Source organism: Dermacentor silvarum, chromosome 1 (assembly GCF_013339745.2).
Source record: "Dermacentor silvarum isolate Dsil-2018 chromosome 1, BIME_Dsil_1.4, whole genome shotgun sequence".
Lineage (NCBI taxonomy): Eukaryota > Metazoa > Arthropoda > Arachnida > Ixodida > Ixodidae > Dermacentor > Dermacentor silvarum.
This window is the reverse complement of record NC_051154.1, coordinates 312,991,459-313,010,659: the sequence shown is the minus strand read 5'-3', so window position 1 is coordinate 313,010,659 and position 19,201 is coordinate 312,991,459. Positions and strand designations below refer to the sequence as shown.

General features: G+C 47.9%; 1 protein-coding gene across 1 annotated transcript in view; it reads right to left on the bottom strand.

Moving 5' to 3' along the window:
* The window catches only part of LOC119442353 (uncharacterized), a 188,855-nt gene that overhangs the window by 36,095 nt on the left and 133,559 nt on the right, over nt 1-19,201 (bottom strand). The window contains exon 4 of the mRNA XM_049661609.1: nt 1,987-2,289. Coding sequence (XP_049517566.1) covers nt 1,987-2,289 — 303 coding nt within the window. The remainder of the gene's footprint in view (nt 1-1,986; nt 2,290-19,201) is intronic.

Below are 19,201 nucleotides of genomic sequence, written 5' to 3'. Positions count from 1 at the left end.
TATGGCAGGGCTACTGCGGCTTCGCAATGTCTTCCTTGTCTGCTAACCTCATTTGTTTATTAAGTAAGGGGGGTTTGAACAGATTTGTAATGCTCGTTTTTGAAAAGTCAACAGTAGATTAATCCGTCGCTTCAAACAGCTATGTGCTTCTATCTCCTCTGGGGTTGATGCAGAACGGGAATTTGTTCTCCTGGTATTGGTTTTTGGCACGCCACAATAAGGTTTATGTACACTGAACCAGTTATAAGATTTTCGCGTGCGAGGACTCCCGTCCGCTGTTTTCGTGTACCTATTAAAACCCCTAAACAATGGATGGAATTATCTACCGCTCCAGAAGCTGATTAACCATTAGTTGTTTTTTCACTTCAAGGTAGGCGATTTCAGTGCAACGGTTTCAACATGGATATAAACATCATCCATAACGATTACATAAGAATATACTTTATTGAATGAAGTATTATGAACAATATAAATTCCTGGGCAGTTAAGGAAGTCCTAGAAAGGTGTTTCCCTAAAGCAGTACTGACAGCATTCACGATGCGCCACTTTAAAGAGCAGTCTGTTGAGGTTTATTTGCGAGAATGAGCGGAGTAGGCCTATGTAGCAACACGACTATAAATGGCACTACCTGAAACAGACATGAAAATTATGTTAAACTTCCATGCGTTCGCTTTTGAGTGCTTGCTCGGTTTTAAGATATCGATTATAAAGCCACATCTAGTCTTAATAGCACTTGCGCACACTTACCCTGAACCGCGCCTGGTGAGGCATGCAGCGTAATTGCATTCAGGGGTTTCACGAGTCAAAACCACGATTTGATTATGAGGCACGCTGTAGTGCGGGACTTCGGATCTATATTGACCATCAGGGGATCTTTAACGCGCCCCCAATGCACGGGACTCAAGCGTTTTTACATTTCGCCCCCATCGAAATGCGGCTGCCGCCGCCGGGATTTGACCCCGCGTGTATTCAGCATATTCTCTCTGTCAGAGAAACTCAGGTAAGTGCAGCAACTATTTCCCACTCCTTGACGTTTATTGCAGCTTTTAAACGAACAAAAAGAGTGTTATGGTTTTATGAAGAGCGAACAACGTCTACCTGACAATTTTGCTGCCAGAAGGTTTCTGAATTGTTTCACGTAACTTGAACTGTTTCTTTGCAACTACATATTGCAGGTATTGTTCACGGTCTACATTAAAACTGGATTCGTACAACAAACGAAATTCCGCGTATGAATAGCCCTGCTAGCAGATCGTCCGCACATCCTTTTGTGAGGTGTGAATCGGCAGCACTTAGCCGCTGCTGTAGCATTCATTCTGAATAAAGTTTATGCCATTGAGGGCGTAACTTGTCCCCAAACAATATTCGTCAGCTGTCTTCCTTGCGTTCTTGAAAGCACTGCGCTCGCTACGTTTCATGTGAAGAACGCTACGTGACGCTGATAAGGCCCATTACGTTCGCGACATTAATATACGGGGAGCTCAGCATTAAAAAAAGTAAACGCACGCAAAATAGAAGTCGTCTTTCGTGGGATGACAATTAAGAACTTTTTGTTGTATTGGAGCAAAATGAAGACCCGAGAGGTGCAAACTTTATTTAGAGTATTACGCTGCTGAGGTCGTGAGTTCGATTGCAGGTGCACGGAGGCCGCATTTTAATGGGGGTGCAATGCAAAGACGCTCGTGTACTAAGATTTAGTGCACGTTAAGCCGTACGTGGTGAAAATTAATCAGGAGTCCCCCACTATGGCGTGCCCATAATAAGATAGTTGTTTATGCACGTAAGGTCCCAGCATTTTTTTTTTTTGCGGCCGTGAGCCACTTGATGCTCGGTCTGTCGTGCGGGTACAGCTTAAGCAATGTTCATCAACCTAGTGCACTTGAATACTTCCTAGGTTACTGTGCCCTCATATACGTGAACTTTATTATATTTGGCATCGATTCTAATAACGACATTGCTGAAACTGCGTCTCACAAACGCGCTTACCAGCAGCTGGAGTTCGCACGATCAACTGTGTTGGTATCCCAAGTTTCGGCAGGCCTTTGACGTTGTAGAAGGGCTGCAGCGTAATGTTGTATTCGGTGTATTCCTTGAGATAATCAGCCCTATAGCCACTCAGCAAGGGCGACAGCGTTGTCTGAAAATTGTGGTCCTTGGAAGTACCGCGTAAATAGTATCCCGCCAGCTCAGGGCTCGGTGCCTTGATCCACGTCCACGAAAACAGTAGCGAGCCGTTCGGATGGGTCAGGCTTGTGAGCTGTGGTGCTTCCACGTAGCGGAAACTTGCGGCTGCACGCAGAAGAAAAGGGGCAATTAAGTGAAAGAAATTACGTTTTCTCTGTGTATCAGCAAACCTCTGAGGTCGAGAAGTCATGAACTGGCGCAATGGGTCTCCGACGCCTGCAACAAATGTTCATGCATGCTGTCTTTGATGGTCTCTGTCGACAATCTCTGCAAAATAACTACGGAACGCACGACCTTCTTGGTAATCACTGACGTAATTTATCTTGTCCCACTTCAGCCTTCCTGCCTTTGTAGCCTTTGCGTCAATGTGCAGGCATTTGTACACAACGACGTGATCATCTGCTCCTGCGTACTCATAAATGTCGATCACTTTTTGTACATGCTCATGACGCTGTTGAAGTAGTTCTTGATGACAATGTGGCAAAAATTTATGCCGTATACCCAATAAAACTTAATGGTGATGCTTAATTTTCGCACGAAAGTAAGTGTTTTATGCTGCGTTTCACCGAAAATCTGTCCGATGTACACAGTCCCAGCGGAAAAAAAGATTAGCACAAGTAACTGGTGTCCGGAGCGGCAAAATCACAAGGTTTCTGACTACCACCCCTGCTTTGGAAAATGGAATGTACTATTATGAGCAATATGAAAGGGAACACAGCAACGCGTAGAAAACACCCTCAGACCTAAAGTCCCTATATAATAAAAGTACCGCCATCCTTTGATAAACGCCGCTTCTCTCTCTCCTGTATCTCCGATTGGGCGATGATAGCGCGCGCTCTTCACTTCTTTATATCTTCTTTTTTTCCGCCTCAAAGCCATGTTGATAGTCCTCTGCGCAGCCGCAGTCGCCGGCGGCGGCGGCGGCGCGCGCCCGGCCTGAAAGCTTCAACGGGGACTTTCTAGGTGCGCCACCGTCGACTTGGCTTTCGCAAGCGAAAAGTAAAGAAAAAAGCAAGCACTTTAGAAGAGGAGGCGGCGGAGGAAAGAGAAGATGGCGGTACTTTTCCTATATAGGGATTTTACCTCAGACCCAGCTATGGGTGATGTCGGAAACAAAGTGGAAAGGGGTAAAACCCGTATAAATAAAAAGTAGCGACACTCCTCCTCCGCCTTCCCTCTTCCTCGTTTCTCCTCTCTTTTGCGCTCCTTTTTCGACCGTTGCGCTGCCTACACCGCTTGAAACACGTGCACTTGTTTATCTTTCGCCGCTGATCAGATTCGACGATCGCGGACTGTGTTCGCCGCTATCGTTGTGCTCCTCGCCAGTCGGTAGACGCTTCTCGGGCGAAAATGGCGATGGAGCGTGATCGTAAACAAACGCAGCCAGCGCCCGGCGGCGCGACGGTCCGCGTGATGCCATTAGGCCAATACCGACGCGGCGTCGGCCTGGGACAGGGTGTGCGAGGAGGCGGCGGCATTCTTCAAAGCGTGACGCTACTTTTTATTGATCCTTTTCGCGGAGCAGTTTGTTTTAGAGAAACGAGATGGCGCTCACGCCGGCGCGCCATACCTCTCCTCAGCGACCGCGCCCGAATACGAAACCATTACCGCTTTTACCTTGCTTCTGTGCGATCAGCTGTCGGAAATGCAACTGAGTTTTCGCTCACACACTGTGCTCCAATCATGCTAGATTTAATCATGTGGATTGAAGACGTGTGCAGTAGTTGGCTGCAAAAATAGTGACTGGCATGTTAAGGAATAGAATGAATCTGTGTGGCCAAGTTCGCGGACCGCTGCGGCAATTGTCCGAACGTGTTACCGGCACTTCGTAATGTACGGCTTTCCTCGAGGATACAGAAATTTGCTGATCCTCCAGCCTTGTATCGCTAACCTTCAAAGAAAGGGCTTCACCCCCAGAATGTCGGAAAGAGTGGGTACCACTAGTTAAACAATGACAAAGGGAGTAACGCCGCTTCCAGTCATAGTAAGTTTCGCGCACGTTATCTATACACATCTGTCCCAAATAGCAGGAAAACTTACGCCCACTCTATCGCCGACGTATCAAGGAAATGTGAATGGGTGCACACTTGAATATATGCACACTGTATACGCACAATAAATGACGGACTACACCTATGGCGCACGAATGGTCGAAGCTGAATGTTTCGTGACGGTACACAAGAGTAAGCGAGTTACTAGGTGTAATATATTGTTGCGTCCAAGTGCTTAAAAGGGACGTGCGGATCAAAAGGAGAAAGAGGAGAAGGACGACGACTGTGCAGCGGCCATTCCTGCTGTTCGTAGCCTGCTGTTCCTGCTCCAGCACGCCTAAATAAACCCCTTTTCCCCGTGCTTGTAACAAATTGGTGGACGGTGCTGGGTACACCTCGTAACCACGGAGCCTACGCTGCTACAACTTCGCCGAAGCCGTCGACTTGCCGGACTTCCGCCACCCTCACCTGACATGCCTGAATACGCCTGCCAGATTCCCGACGGCTCTGACGCAGTTTCAAGGCCAGCACCTGGCGTTCCGTGTCAATACTATCGGGTGCCACTGACTTTCGGAGGAAAAGCCGGAGAAGATGTCGACGAGTGGCTCACGAACTACCGAAGGGTGAGCCGGTCTAATGGTTGGAACTCGACCGCGCAGTTGTCCAATGTTGTGTTTTCCCTTACCGACACAGCGCTCGTCTGGTATGAGAATCACGAAGATACGCTAACTTCATGGGAGCTTTTCGTCGAGGAACTCAGAGCGTGTTTTGGAGACTCTAGTGCAAAAAAGAAACGCGCTGAACAGACGCTTTCGCAAAGAGCTCAGGTTCCCGGCGAAACCTGTACAACTTATATTGAAGAAGTGTTAAAACTGTGTAAGATAGTCAACTCTCAAATGTCTGAAGATGACAAAGTTGGACATTTGTTGAAAGGAGTAGCCGAAGACGTCTACAATTTTCTGATCGGCAAAGAAAGCTTGGATACCGTGTCTGACGTCATTCGCCACTGCAGGACCTTTGAGACGCTGAAGATGCGACGAATAATACCGAAGTTTGGTCGTCTGGCTAATGTCACAACGGTGGCAAGTGTAGAGCCGAGCTCGTGTGTTGACCTTTCATCAACTATACGGCAGATTGTTCGTGAAGAGTTGCTCCATCGGGAAGAGATTTACCGTCGCACACCCGGCATCACTGGTGCGTACTCACCACACGAAGGGCAAAACGGCCGTTTCGACCGCTTGGCAACCGACGGCTCACGCAGCGACCATTGAGTATAGGTCTACCCCACAAACGGGAGGGACCATGAGCTATTACGATCATGACTACGACCAACGCCCTCGCCGCACGCACGTCTCCCGGCAGCCGATGCCTAGCCATGATGAATGTGATCCACCTGCTGGCTATGCAATCGACAGCAACACGCGTGACTACATGGAGGAACATCGAAATGTGCGGCCTCTGCCGGTGTGTTTCCAATGCGGTGTCGCGGGCCACATAGCGAGGTTTTGCAATCGTCGCCCAACAACGTGGAATGATCGATCCAGGTTTTCAACCAGGACCACACTTCCTGTGAGGGCAACTCAACGGCCGTACACCACCTCTTGGTCAGCTGGCGCTCCTCCCGGCAACGATTCCTGGCCGAGAAGCTTTCGGAGCCGCTCGCCGGCATCTGACAGGAGCTTGACGCCACCACCTTCCTCTCGTGCACCTCGTTTACGTCAATCTCCATCGCCAGTGCGCCGCTCCACCTCGTCTTCGCAACCGGAAAACTAGCTAGCGCGGCCGATGGGGGTGAGGTCGCTCGACGCGTGCTATCGACAGAAATGCCCCCTGCAGTTGCTATGATTAAGAACAAAGTGCATGTACTTGTTGATGGTGTTTCTGTAATGGCTTTAGTGGATACCGGAGCAACTGTATCCGTAATGAGTCTCAGTTTTAAAGGTCGGTTGAGGCGCAAAGTTGTATTTCGGTGGGACCAGGCTGCAACGTTTTGTGGAGTGAGCGGCGAGTCGTTGCGTCCTGTTTGTGTATGCACTGCTGAAGTATCCTTGGCTGGTGGAGTTTTCGCGACGGAATTTGTAGTTATTCCCCGATCGACGCACGAAGTGATTTGGGCATCGACTTTTTGCGACAGTGTGGTGCGACCGTCGATTGTCGCACGGGGGAAGTTTTCGTCGATGGCCATGTCTTAGAGGAGACTTGCTGTCAAGGTGAACTTTGTGTATCCGCAGATACTGTTGTGCCTGCGTCTACCTCTGTGTGCGTGCCGGTTGTATGTCGCGGTGATGTTCCAGACTGTTTCGATGCCTCCGTAGAGCCAATGCATCTAAATTGTGTGAAGAAGAACGTTTTTGTCCCTCATTGTGTGGTATCCATCGGCAACGGGCGTGCTGGCTTGTGGACGACCAACTGCTCGGCAGAACCCGTCTCGCTTCCAAACGGCTTGAAACTTGCCTACTTTACTAACTACACGTCTTCGTCCATAGCCGTACTAACAGACCCACCGTGTGAACCTGCTGACCTTCGCCACGTCTCGGACAAAAAGCTTCTGTCTATGATAAACAAGTCGCTCAGCACAAGGGAGCGTCATACCTTGGTGGATACGCTTTCTAAGCATCTGTCAGTGTTTGACTTTGCGCAGCCGGACAAAGCGTTCTCGATTCCCGAGTATCGAACACGCCATACTATCGATACGGGATCTGCGCGCCCGATCAGGCAAAAGCCTTATCGCGTCTCGCCTAACGAGCGCAAGATAATCGGGGAACAAGTGAGTGACATGATGAAAAATGGGATAATACAAGAGTCCTCGAGTCCTTGGGCAGCTCCGGTCATACTCGTCAGAAAGAAAGACGGTAACTGGAGATTTTGCGTCGATTATCGAAGATTAAACGCCGTGACTAAGAAGGATGTCTATCCGCTGCCCCGGATTGATGATGCAATTGATTGCCTTCATTCGGCCTCTTATTTTTCTTCAGTGGACCTACGCTCAGGATATTGGCAAATCCCGATGCACCCGGCAGACAAGGAGAAAACAGCCTTCATAACTCCGGATGGATTATTCGAATTCAATGTGATGCCATTTGGGTTGTGCAACGCTCCAGCAACCTTTGAACGGTTCATGGACGCCATTCTGCGTGGGTTAAAGTGGAACATCTGTATGTGCTATCTTGACGACGTTGTTATATTCGGGCGCACATTCAATGAGCACAATACCCGCCTGGATATTGTCCTTGACTGCATCAAGAACGCTGGTCTGGTTCTGAACTCCAAGAAATGCAACTTTGGTGACCGTCAAACCCTTGTGCTGGGCCATCTTGTTGACAAAGACGGTATCCGGCCTGATCCCCTCAAGACGGCAGCTGTTGAGGCATTCAGTGCACCGCAGTCAGTGAAGCAACTTCGTAGTTTTCTGGGCCTTTGCTCTTACTTTCGCCGATTTATTCCTGGTTTTGCTGACGTCGCCTATCCTCTGACAAATCTGCTACATAAAGATGCACAGTTTGAGTGGACACCCGAGTGCGATTCTGCATTTCGTCAGTTGAAGTTCCTGCTGACCTCCCGACCTATCCTTCGCCACTTGAATCTTACTGCGCCGACAAAAATCCACACAGATGCTAGTGGCGTTGGTCTGGGTGCCGTCTTGGTCCAACGTTATGACGACCGTCAGCACGTGATTGCTTATGCAAGCCGCTCATTAAGCAAACCTGAACGCAATTACACAGTGACAGAGCAAGAATGCCTCGCTGTAATCTTTGCTGTTCAGCGATTTCGCTCTTACTTGTACGGACGCCCATTCCTAGTCGTCACAGACCACCATTCCCTGTGCTGGCTCGTGAACCTTCGCGACCCTTGTGGTCGCCTTGCGCGTTGGGCTTTGAGGTTGCAGGAATATAACTTCACTGTGTCCTACAAGAGCTGCCGAAAACATGCTGGCGCAGACTGTCTTTCCCGTATGCCGCTTACCACGACGGAGGGCGACGCTGACGATTTTGATCATCTCGTTGCCTCTGTGACACCCGCTTTTCCTGATATCGATGCCTTCAAAGCAGAGCAACGGACAGACACCAAATTGGAGCCACTCTTCACTTCAGCCCGTTCTACTGCAACAAGCAGCTACTGTGTACGTGACGGGCTCCTGTACAAAAGGAACTACTCAAGCACGGGGGCACGCTTCCTTCTAGTGGTGCCGGTACGTCTCCGGCCAGCAATCCTTCGGGCTATGCACGATGACCCTACCTCAGGTCACCTCGGCACTGTGCGCACCCTTTATCGCATTCAAGAACGTTTTTACTGGCCCCGGATGCGACATTCGGTTGAGTTGTATGTCGCCAGCTGCATACAAACCACTGCCCCATCTGGTCTCCTTCAACCTGTGCCGCCTCCAAGCTTGCCCTTTCAGCAAGTTGGAATTGACCTGTTAGGACCTTTTCCTCAGTCATCTAAGGGGAACCGCTGGATAATTGTCTGCGCCGACTATTTAACGCGCTATTGCGAGACGGCGGCTATACCATCAGCCACTGCCACCGAAGTATCGCTCTTTTTACTTCACGTTATTGTTCTGCGACATGGCCCGCCTTGTGTTATTATAAGCGACCGGGGAAGTCAATTCACAGCGGACATCGTGGAAGAGCTTCTACATTTATGTGACTCGCACCTCAGGCACTCGACGCCGTATCATCCGCAAACGAACGGCCTCACTGAGCGCACTAATCGAACGATCACGAATATGCTTTCCATGTATGTTGCGTCCGATCATAAGAATTGGGATGAAGTTCTGCCGTTTATTACTTACGCATACAACACCGCCAAACATGAGACAACCGGTTACAGCCCCTTCTTCCTTCTATATGCTCGCCCGCCCCGGTATACGCTCGACACTGTCCTCCCTTTTTACCACCACGACAATCCTGCGGTCGCGGATACGCTATGCCTCGCTGAAGAGGCTCGGCGACTTGCGCGTCTTCGGACTTTGGCGTCGCAAGAAAACTCCAAAGCACGCTACGATGCACGACATCGGCCTGTTACATATCACCCTGGTGATCCCGTTTGGCTTTGGACTCCCACAAGGAAGCGCGGCTTGTGCCAAAAGCTGCTGGCAAACTACGAGGGACCGTATGTTGTCATCGAGAAGATCAGCGACGTGAACTACACTCTCGCGCGCCTCACGAACACTGGTCGACGCTCTGCTCGGACACAAGTCGCGCATGTCGCCAGGTTGAAATCATGCACGCCACGACAAGCCAGTTGACTCGCCCAGTGGGCTTTGTCTGCGAGGGGAGGTATGTTGCGTCCAAGTGCTTAAAAGGGACGTGCGGATCAAAAGGAGAAAGAGGAGAAGGACGACGACTGTGCAGCGGCCATTCCTGCTGTTCGTAGCCTGCTGTTCCTGCTCTAGCACGCCTAAATAAACCCCTTTTCCCCGTGCTTGTAACAATATTGTTGCTACATTACAATGTAGAAAACAGCTACGTTCAAGCATTGTGCGCAGCAAGCACAAATCTATCGGAACTTAGCACACCCGCGCGAGCGATTAGGCAGAAAATAATCAGATAGTGGCCGCACCAAGGAACTTCACTGAGTCAGAAACTGACAAGCCACTGTTTCAAAATATTTGCCGAATAAAGAACAAAGAGCAAAAAACATTAATACTGACTCAATTCATAATCGGAAAGCTTGGATAGCTTGTAATACATATTTAGCCCCGCCTTCAGAACAAGCACCATATACCCTGCTTGCGCCGTTTGGACAAAGCTTAATCAGCTACGAAAGCGCTTTGCATGTTCTCTGAAGCTGTGATCAAAGCTTCGTGTCGTCCACCTAGTCACCATCTACGATATCTCCGAAAACAGGTTTTCTAAGCCGCGCCGGCGTCATACACTTCCATTGTAAACAAGGAGGCAGTTGAGGCAAGCAATGGGCGCGTCACTACGTGATCAAACATGGCAGCGCCCGCGGGATCGCTGCGAAAAGGGTCAATACATGGCTTGCACTGACGTCACATCCGGTCGCCGTGAGATGCCTGTCGGCCATGCTGACGCGCCACTGCCGGGCCACTGCTTGCTTACCGCCGCCTCTGTAAGCTCGCATCGTGTTGGTTCGCGACCACTCGCAGCTTCAATATGGTTTTCTGGTCAGTCGTTGGCTGCTCCAACCGTAGCGACAGCTCTAGGTGAAAGAAGAAGCCTACTAACACGAACTTTGTCCGAATTCCGAGGATCGTCGTAGACAGGTGTGGGTGCTCGGTAAGACGCTCACCACAAATCGGCGCACGTTGTGGCTGGCTTGCATTAATCGAGCCGACCTGGACCCCCAGAACCCCAATTTACGTGTGTGCGGAGCGCACTTCGTGACAGGTAAGAGGCTTGTGCCGTGAGCTAAATGTTCGCGAAAACGTGGTAAGCAAGGACTACGCTCTGAAGAAGATTAAGTTTTTGATTCGCATGGACGCCATCCGATTTTTTCTATAGCAGGAACCCAGACTGGGCCCCGTCGCTGCATCTCGGCTACAGCATTAGGCAAGCAGATGCGAATCGCTACGAGCGCAGTGAGCTGCGACGGCAGCGAAAAACGGGCGTATGCACACCAGATAACCTGGCCGCGAACAGAACAGTGTGAAAGAACAGGCATTGTTTATCTTCATTACTGTATTTTTACAGTGTAAATCAGAATAATCGAGGCAGAATTTGAACCTCGTAGCGTTTCCCGACATGCTCGGTAAATTTTGGTGCGCGGGCGTCTTTGAAATTTGCCCGTCATCTAAAAACGGTGCCACCACATTCAGATGCACGATTTATTTTTCACTCCGCGTAAATCACAGCAATGGCAGGCTATTTTTCGAGAAACGTGCCAGAAAAGGTTCTTGAGCTCACCTCTCCGAGAAGCACCTTTTCGTCTCGTAAACGCATTGCAGACCCCGCTGGTGGAATGGTTGTGTGCTTCCATTCATTTCAAAGCTTTCATTTCTTCCAACGTCACAAATTTGGAGGAGTAAACTAGATAGTTTACGGTATCCCCGTGGGTCACTTCAGGGAACACATTCACGTCGATCGTCGTGTCGACGCCCGGTCGCAGCGTGTACGGGTCCATACCGTCGCACATTTGCACCTTTTCTTCATAGCGTACGCGCGCCGATCCCACAAGTTCAGAGTAATAGCCTGCACGCAATGGTTCACTCCTCTGGGGAGGAGACATCGTTCCCGAATAGGTAAGAAAACAATTCACAGCGTATCCGTAGTGGACAGGCGTCACAGGCAAGGCACTTGTCGGTACGGACCGCACGGACGGACAGCTGCGAAACGAAGAATGGGTCGCCAGCATGGACGCCGGCGCTTGATTGGGGTGGAAGTGACGTCACGTGCAAGCAATGTATATATAGGGGTTTTAGAAAGGGGGACGCTGTTCTAACAACTGTTCGCACTCCCGCCGTGCTTCTGCAAAGTGCGGAACTTCGCATCGCCACCAGACAGTGATAACACTGTTAGATATTGCGTCACTGACAACTGGGTCCGTCGATTCAAATAAAGAACCGGTTTGAAATACAGGACAAGCTTGGTCTAAGAGTACTATCAAGCGGTTGCGCGAATAAAAAAAAGATTGAATGGAAGAAAAGAAAATGAATCGGTGTAAGCCACTGCGACGATTACCGTCTTATCGGCTGTCGGACTATACCATATTACCGGCGAAATGACGTAAGCTGCTGCTTTGTAGAAATGCCAGCGTGGTGGGAGTGCCAACAGTTAGTGGAAGAGCGCTATCCTTTCCCCTTTGGTATTAACAGCGTCATCCGCGTATCGCTCCGAGTCTGTTTCGAGGCTGTTTGCCACGCGTTCCTGTGTTCCCTTTCATATTGCTCATAATAGTACCACTCCAGCCCCCAGTCACTTGTGCTAATCTTTTTCCACTGAGAATGTACTGTACGTACGTCACGCACACGCACTCATCGCCATGGCAATCCGCGAGATGGCGATTGTCGTTTGTGCCAACCTAATAAATAGAAAAATAGGCGTGGAAAGGTTAGGAAGGTTTGTATTATTAAAGTTATTCTGCTCTCAAGGACGTTCATTTCATGCAATGAGGACATTTAAGTATAATTTGTTTGATCACTGAGCAACAGGGTAGAATATATGCCGGTCAGCCTGGACATCTATGATGGTAGTAAATATTGTTGTGCTTGGAAGTGCCTTGCGCTCTAACTCGGTCGTCGTCTGTCACATAGCTCGGTGGCGTCGAGGCTGTCACATTGAACATGGGTTTGGGCCCTCGCGCACGATGCCGCCGGAGCTCTAACGATGCAATTTTGCCATGTATGTACGCTCTCACCGACGCCTGGTCATGAAGAAACATATAGGCAAGAGTGGACGCTCCCGTAGGGCCCTGCGGCCCAGCTACTGCGCTGCCGCTAGCGCCCTGAGTGGATTGTCAGACCACTAAATTTGTCTTCCGATAGTTTGGACGCGTGGTTCAGCTCTGTCTTGTTTTCGGTTTCGATAGCAATGCTTTCGATTCTGCTTTACCTCTGGCTGTTAAAATGCTCAACTACGTGGTGTAAATTGGAGCGCAAGAGCTTTAACGTTTCATTTTTTTAAGTAAGCCGTACATACAGACGTAATTAGCTCGCGGATCGCAACCCTTTTACTGGAAAAACCGCCTAGCTTCTCGACGACCCTAAGCAAGGCTGAATTAGCTCATGCAGATTGGTAAAATAATGCAATCAGAGCTGTTTTGATTGCATTTTTTTTTGCAGTTCTAAAGCCGCTTTTCGCAGTTGGACACACTAGGAAGCAGTAGTCCCATACAAAAAAGTTTATTTTTTCTTGTTTACATTTGAATTGCACAGAAAAAAGATTGGATCACACAATTCATAAATACAAAGGCACAGACCAAAAACACAGACCACAACAAGAATGTTTTACCCATGTCAAGCAACGCGTCAAGTATAACTGGCTCTTACGAAGCGGCCCAGGCGCATGTATTACGCATATACAGTGAGTTATACAGCCTTCAACAAACGCTCGAGACACGCCAAATAAAACGTTTGTTTGATGATACGGGCAAGCCACATATAACAAATTCTGCGCTTCAAACCGAACGAGTTGCGAGTGACTTTCGAAAAATTAAGCGTTGGAAGTAATGCATATACTCTTCCGCAAAAGACGGGTGCAAGAACAAACGGGTGGATGCACGTTAAACTGACGCCACGGCTCATATTCTATGCTACCCGCACAAAATACGCTCCCCCAGCATAACAAATGCTTTGCTAACAATGTTTTTAAAGCAAGACACAGCAATATTATTTCTGCATACAAAAGGAAACACCTTACCGCAAAAGCGAGGCGACGCGTTGAAAAACGCGGTGGGGTGGGCGTAACCAGCGGCACATGGCAGGCACAGCATCCAGGTCTCTATGGAACCGGGATGCGTGCACGCAACCCGGTGTATTTATGATAAGCTCTCTACTTTGAGGTGAAGTATAAGCGGACATCGCTACGCCGTCGGGCGGGGGGTCAGACCCTTACTTGCTCGGCAGCGAAACCGCTCGAGTGTCAGCTCTTTACGTAGATTATATTTCTCTATGGCCTGGTAGCATCCGGGTTGCTGTGTACGCTGCGCAGTAGCACGGGACTTGCGTGCTTGCTATCGCTGTCTTTGCTTCGCCCTTCGCGCGAAACTGTAATTATAATAAAAGACCGTGCACATAGATGGACTTGTATTTGTGAATGTGCAACGTGGCTGCCACTGCTTCTTAGAGTACTCGTTTCACTTTCATGTTATGGCCAATTTCTTTGAAAGGGAATTAACCTTGAAAGAGGGGAATTTGCAGCACATGGAGAACTGAAATAGCTAGCAACAAATAACAAAATTTCTAAGAATAGAATAAAAATTACTTGACGGAGATTTATATTAGAATTTAGAAAAGCGATACTAACCAAATATTCCCGGACAAAAAATAGCAACACTTATGTTTTTCAAACAACCGGGCTTCCTTAAACGACAGTTAACGGCCATGCGTGTCATGACTGAGCATCACGTGTCGTCTATGCATGAGCAAATTTTTTAAAATGTTTTGTTGTGTTTAGGAAGTCTCCAAGTAGCAAGCATTCAATTTCTACGACGCCTGTTTTAGGCCGCACTACTTTTTTGGTGTCCTATACGTGAAGAAATAGAAAAAAACATCCCATGCATCAAAGTATTTTAAGCTAGCTTTTAAACTTGGCTCAGTTGAACAGCAGATTCATCATCATCAACCTATATTTATGTCCACTGCAGGATGAAGGTCTCTGCCTGTGATCTCCAATTACCCCTGTCTTGCGCTAGCTCATTCCAACTTGCGCCTGCAAATTTCCTAACTTCATCACCCCACCTAGTTTTATGCCATCCTCGACTGCGCTTCCCTTCTCTTGGTATCCATTCTGTAACTCTAATGGTCCACCGGTTATCCATCCTACGCATTACATGGCCTGACCAGCTTCCTTTTTTCCCGCTTAATGTAAACTAGAATATCGGCTATCCCCGCTTGCTCTTGATCCACCCCGCTCTCTTCCTGTCTCTTAACATTAGACCTAACATTTTGCGTTCCATCGCTCTTTGTGCGGTCCTTAACTTGTTCTCGAGCTTCTTTGTTAACCTCCAAGCTTCTCCTCTTATGTTAGCACCGGCAGAATGCAAGGATTGTAGACTTTTATTTTCAACGACAGTGGTAAGTTCCGAGTTAGGATTTGCTTATGTATGCTTATGTTTGCTTATGTAGGCCTTATGTATGCACCCCACCCAAATTTTATTCTTCTGTAAGTTTCTTTCTCAGGATCACGGTCCCTGTGAGTAATTGACTTAGATAAACGTACTCTTTTACACAATCTAGAGGCTGACTGGCGATCCTGAATTATTGTTCCCTTGCCCGGCTATTGACCATTATGTTTGTCTTCTGCATATTAATCTTCAACCCCACTCTTACAGTTTCCCTGTTAAGGTACTCGATCATTTGCTGTAGTTCGTCCCCATTGTTGCTGAAGAGGACAATGTCATCTGCAAACCGAAGGTTGCCGAGATATTCGCCGTTGATCCTCACTTCTAAGCCTTCCCAGTCTAAGAGCTCGAATACTTCTTCTAAGCATGTAGTGAATGGCATTGCAAAGATTGTGTCTCCTTTCTTGACAGGTAACTTTCTACTTTTCTTGTGGGGAATCAAGGTTGCTGTGCAATCCTTCTAGATATTTGCCAAGATCTTCACGTACTCCTTCATTACGCAATGCCTCTATGAGTGCTGGTATCTCTTCTGAATCAAATGCTTTTTCATAATCTATGAAAGCCATATAGAGAGGTTGATTATACTCCGCAGATTTCTCTATTACCTGATTTATGACATGAATATGATCCATCGTAGAATATCCCTTCCTGAAGCCAGCCTGTTCTGTTGGTTGGCTGAAGTCAAGTGTTGCCCCGATTCTATTGGAAATTATCTTGGTGAATATTTTATACTATACTGAAAGAAAGCTAATGGGTCTATAATTCTTCAATTCTTTAATACCTCCCTTCTTATGGATAAGTATAATGTTAGCGTTCTCCCAGCTTTCTGGTACACTTGAAGTCGTGAGGCATTGCGTATGAAGGGCCGCAAGCTTTTCAAGCATGATATCTTCTCCATCTTTGATTAAATCGACTGTTATTTCATCTTCTCCAGCAGCTTTTTTCGCCTGGTCATGTCTTTCAAGGCTGATGATGATGATGTATGGTGTTTAATGGCGCAAGGGCCAGATATGGCCAAAGAGCGCCAGGCCAGTGTTCATGAGTTGACAATGGAGCAATGAATTGCGAAAGGTAGATGTGTCGTGGCTGTAAAAGGGCCTAAAAACAATCGCTGTAAAATGCGTAAAATGTATAAGTAATAAAATTATGGCAATGGCTAATGAGCTGCACTATGATCACGAAAGAACAAATTGCACAATAATGACGATAGGCGAAAATATATCACAGACAAATCTTTTTAAAAAACACTACTGCCTTGACAGACCCTTTGAAAACGTAAGGGCCTGGAGGCGCGTGCTATGCAAAACTACTGTCGCGGCGACATCTCTCTGAAGGGAGGACGCGCTACGAAACTATTGGACAAATAACATGCAGTACAACATCGCTCAGAAAATCCAGAACAGCTTTAGTGCTAAACAGAGGTTCGTCGCCAAGGAACATAGCAGGGTGGAGAGGGAGACGGCACTGGTACGCTAAAGGGAAGTGTCTTTTTCTCTCTCTTTCGGCTTCCCTGCACTCCACGAGCACGTGTAGCACGGTAAGCCTCTCTCCACATCTACCACAGGTTGGCGGGTCATTTCCAGTTAATAGAAAATTGTGGGTGCCATATGTATGTCCTATTCTCAAACGACAGAATAGGACATTAGTTCTTCGTATTTTCGTAACCGGATGCCACGGGCCAATCTGTGGCTTAACTAAGTGGAGCTTATTGTTCGTTTCGGCATCCCACAAGCGCTGCCAGTGGCTTCGAAGTTTCTTTCTCAAGTAGGGCTTGAGATCTGTGGCAGGGATAGAAGCGGTAGGGTTAAGGGCTCGCGATGTAGTTGATGTGGCCATTTGATCAGCCAGAACATTGCCCTCGATGCCTCTATGGCCAGGCACCCAGCACAAAATAATATGCTGGTTAGACATGTATGCTTTGCACAGAGCAGAATACAGTTCAATGAGTACAGGGTTTTTGTGTTTATGTAGAGTCATGAGGGCTTTTACGACGCTTAGGGAGTCTGTAAATATTATTGATCTTTTCAGTTTTGATTTGCCTATACTCTTCACAGCCGATAAAAGTGCATAGGCCTCAGCCGTAAAAATGCTTGTTTCCGGGTGCAGTACATCGGACTCTGAGAACGATGGTCCAACTACCGCATAAGATACCCCTGCATGTGACTTGGAAGCGTCAGTGTAGAACTGAGTGCAGGACGAGTACTTGGACTGAATTTCCAGAAAATGCATTCGGATATGTGCCTCTGGAGCGTCTTTCGTGACCTCTACAAATGAGGTATCACACTCTATGAGCTGCCACTGCCACGGTGGCACTGGCTTTGCTAGGGCCATCAGAGTATTTCCATGTAGTGGGATATCGATTTGTTCACTAATTTTCCTTAGACGTACTGAGAAGGGATCTCTTGCTGTCGGCCGGTTATTAAAGAGTGTGGCACTGGTCATGTCATTTACGGTTGAGAAGGACGGGTGTTCCGAGTTCGAATTAACTTTCATGAAATAGGTGAGGCTTAGGTACGAACGTTGCATGTCAAGCGACCACATGTCTGCCTCTACATACAGGCTTGCCACAGGACTTGTCCTGAAGGCACCAGTGGCTATGCGGATGCCTAGGTGGTGTACAGGATCCAGCATCCTTAGTACGCTTGGTGTAGCAGAATGGTACACTATGGCGCCGTAATCTAGTCTTGTGAGTATGAGGCTCTTATACAAATTCAAAAGACACTTTGTGTCACTACCCCAAGCGGTGCGTGACAATACTTTTAGAATATTCATTGTTTTCATGCACTTGTTTCTTACATACTGTATGTGTGCCACAAATGTTAGCTTCGCATCTAAAATCACACCTAAAAACTTATGCTCTGTTTTTACGGCCACACGTTTTCCCTGCAACTCAATGTCAGGATCGGGGTGCAGACCCCTCTTTCTGGAGAACAAGACGCAGGTGGTCTTTTGTGGGTTAAGGCTAAATCCATTCTCATCTGCCCAATTAGACACCTTGTTCAGACCAAGCTGAATCTGCCGCTCACAGACTGCGAGGTTGCACGAGGCGAAACCTATCTGTACATCATCGACGTATGCAGAATAAAACATGTTTCTTGGGATATACCGACGCAAGGAGCTCATTTTTACGATGAAGAGAGTGCAACTGAGCACCCCGCCCTGTGGCACTCCGGTTTCCTGCACAAATGGTCTTGATACAGCATTTCCCACACGAACACGGAATGTGCGATTAGATAAATAACTTTCGATGACATTTAACATGCAACCACGTATACCAACGTGTGAGAGGTCTCTAAGTATTCCAAACCGCCAGGTGGTATCGTAGGCTTTTTCTATATCAAGGAATACAGAGAGAAAGAACTGTTTACGGACAAAAGCTTCTCGAATTTGCGTCTCAATACGTATCAAATGGTCGGCGGTGGATCGTCCTTCTCGAAACCCGCATTGGTACGGGTCAAGCAGTTTGTTTGATTCGAGGAAATGTATTAGTCGGCGGTTTATCATTTTTTCAAACAGTTTGCAGAGGCAGCTTGTTAGTGCTATAGGGCGGTAACTCGAAGCAGACGATGGGTCCTTGCCCTGCTTCAGTATAGGAACGACAATGGCCTCTTTCCAGGCAGAGGGGATCTTGCCGGAGGTCCATATAGCATTGTATAGGGTGAGGAGAGTTTTCTTTGTTTCATGGGGAAGGTGTTTCAGCATTTGATAAGCTATGCGGTCAGAGCCTGGCGCAGACTTGTTGCAACAACTAAGTGATGCATACAGTTCAGCAATACAGAATGGCTGGTTGTATGCTTCGTTTCCAGTACATTTTCTTTCTAGTTTCTGTTTTTCTATTGTAGCCTTGTGCCTTTTAAATGTTTGGGAATAATGAGATGAGCTGGCCACTTGTTGAAAATGTGCTCCTAGGCAGTTAGCTTGGTCTTCCAGAGTGTCGCCTTGTGTGTTTACCAACGGGAGTGAATAAGTTTGTAGCCCTTTTATCTTATTAACTTTCTTCCAGACTCTGCCCTCGTCTGTATACGAGTTTATGCCTGATAGAAACTTGTTCCAACTTTCTCTCCTGGCCTGTCGGCGCGTTCTTCTGCCCTCCGATTTAATTTTCTTAAAATTTACAAGATTCTCCGCAGTTGGGGAGTCGCGTAGCAACCCCCACGCTTTGTTCTGTTTCCTACGAGCGTTCCGACATTCCTCGTTCCACCATGGGACACGGCGTTTGCAGGTCGCACCACTCATTTCTGGTATACATTCAGAAGCGGCATCGACTATGAAGGATGTAAGAT